Source organism: Macaca fascicularis, chromosome 10, assembly GCF_037993035.2.
Source record: "Macaca fascicularis isolate 582-1 chromosome 10, T2T-MFA8v1.1".
Classification (NCBI taxonomy): domain Eukaryota; kingdom Metazoa; phylum Chordata; class Mammalia; order Primates; family Cercopithecidae; genus Macaca; species Macaca fascicularis.
In genome coordinates this window covers 101214624-101215772 of record NC_088384.1, presented here as the reverse complement: position 1 = coordinate 101215772, position 1149 = coordinate 101214624, and the positions used below count along the sequence as shown (strand labels likewise).

General features: G+C 53.8%; 1 protein-coding gene across 1 annotated transcript; it reads left to right on the top strand.

The window, feature by feature from the left end:
* The first annotated feature begins 249 nt into the window (after nt 1–249).
* Nucleotides 250–1149, top strand: WFDC12 (WAP four-disulfide core domain 12). The gene is made up of 3 exons (XM_065521861.1): nt 250–359; nt 451–608; nt 773–1149. The coding sequence occupies exons 1-3, from the start codon at nt 268–270 to the stop codon at nt 1054–1056; spliced, it is 534 nt and encodes a 177-aa protein (XP_065377933.1). The 5' UTR covers nt 250–267; the 3' UTR covers nt 1057–1149.

Here is a 1149-nt window from a genome sequence, read left to right as displayed (position 1 = left end):
TGGTGGTGCCTAATGGTCAATCAGGTGGCCATTTCTTCTCCTTGTGTGAAGAATGAGGGTCGCTCTTTGATTTCTTCATCTATTCCAGTGAGGAGACCTTAGGGAAAGCCCCAAGTCCCTCCTCAAAAGTGGCCATTTCCAAATAGAGCTGGGAAGTGCAGCCTCCCTTGCCATTTTGAGCCTTCAGCTCCACCCACTGGCACGCCCAGCAGGGACACTATAAAGCCAGGCTCAGCCCAGCTCCCAGCCAAGTACCTGCCCAGCAACATGGGGTCCAGCAGCTTCTTGGTCCTCATGGTGTCTCTCGCTCTTGTGACCCTGGTGGCTGCGGAAGGAGTTAAAGGGGGTGAGCAGGCATGGTGGAGCTGGGTGGGGCTGGGCTGGGAAGAGGTTCTGAGGGGCCCTCTGGGGCTGGAGTTCTCACCTCACCTTGTGGCTTCCTCCACTAAGTATAGAAAAAGCAGGGGTTTGCCCAGCTGACAACATACGCTGCTTCAAGTCCGATCCTCCCCAGTGTCACACAGACCAGGACTGTCTGGGGGAAAGGAAATGTTGTTACCTGCACTGTGGCTTCAAGTGTGTGATTCCTGTGAAGAAACTGGAAGAAGGTAAGGAGACCCGCCTCCCAGGGCTGGGGCTGTGCCTTCCCCTGCCTCTATCTGGCCCATGAAACTTCAGAGGAATTAGTTTCTTTAGCTGGTTTGGGGAGGGATGGCTAAAGATGGCAGGGCCCTCGGAGACCAACTAGTCTGAACATCTCCATTGTACAAAGGAGGAAACAAGGATGAAGACGTGTCAGGGCCATGCCCCGAGCCAGGATGGGAGGCCAAGTCTCCAGGCTCCTCCTCCACTGGGTGTCCTCAGAAATGTTGCCGGGTCCTTTCCACCTCTGGGGGTCACTCTCACCCAGTACCTGCCCCTGAGGGTCCTGAGACTTGGAATATGGAAGAAGCAATACTGAACCCCAGCAAAGAAAACCCGAGCTTGAAGTCCTTTTCCCTAAACAGAGGGAAGAGTCACAGAAAGTCCAGACCCCAGGAAGATGAGATGAGATGAGAAACTGGCCCCCACTAGATGCTGAATCTGCTGGTGCCTTGATCTTGGACTTCCCAGCCTCCAGAACTGTAAGAAATAAATATTTGTTGTTTA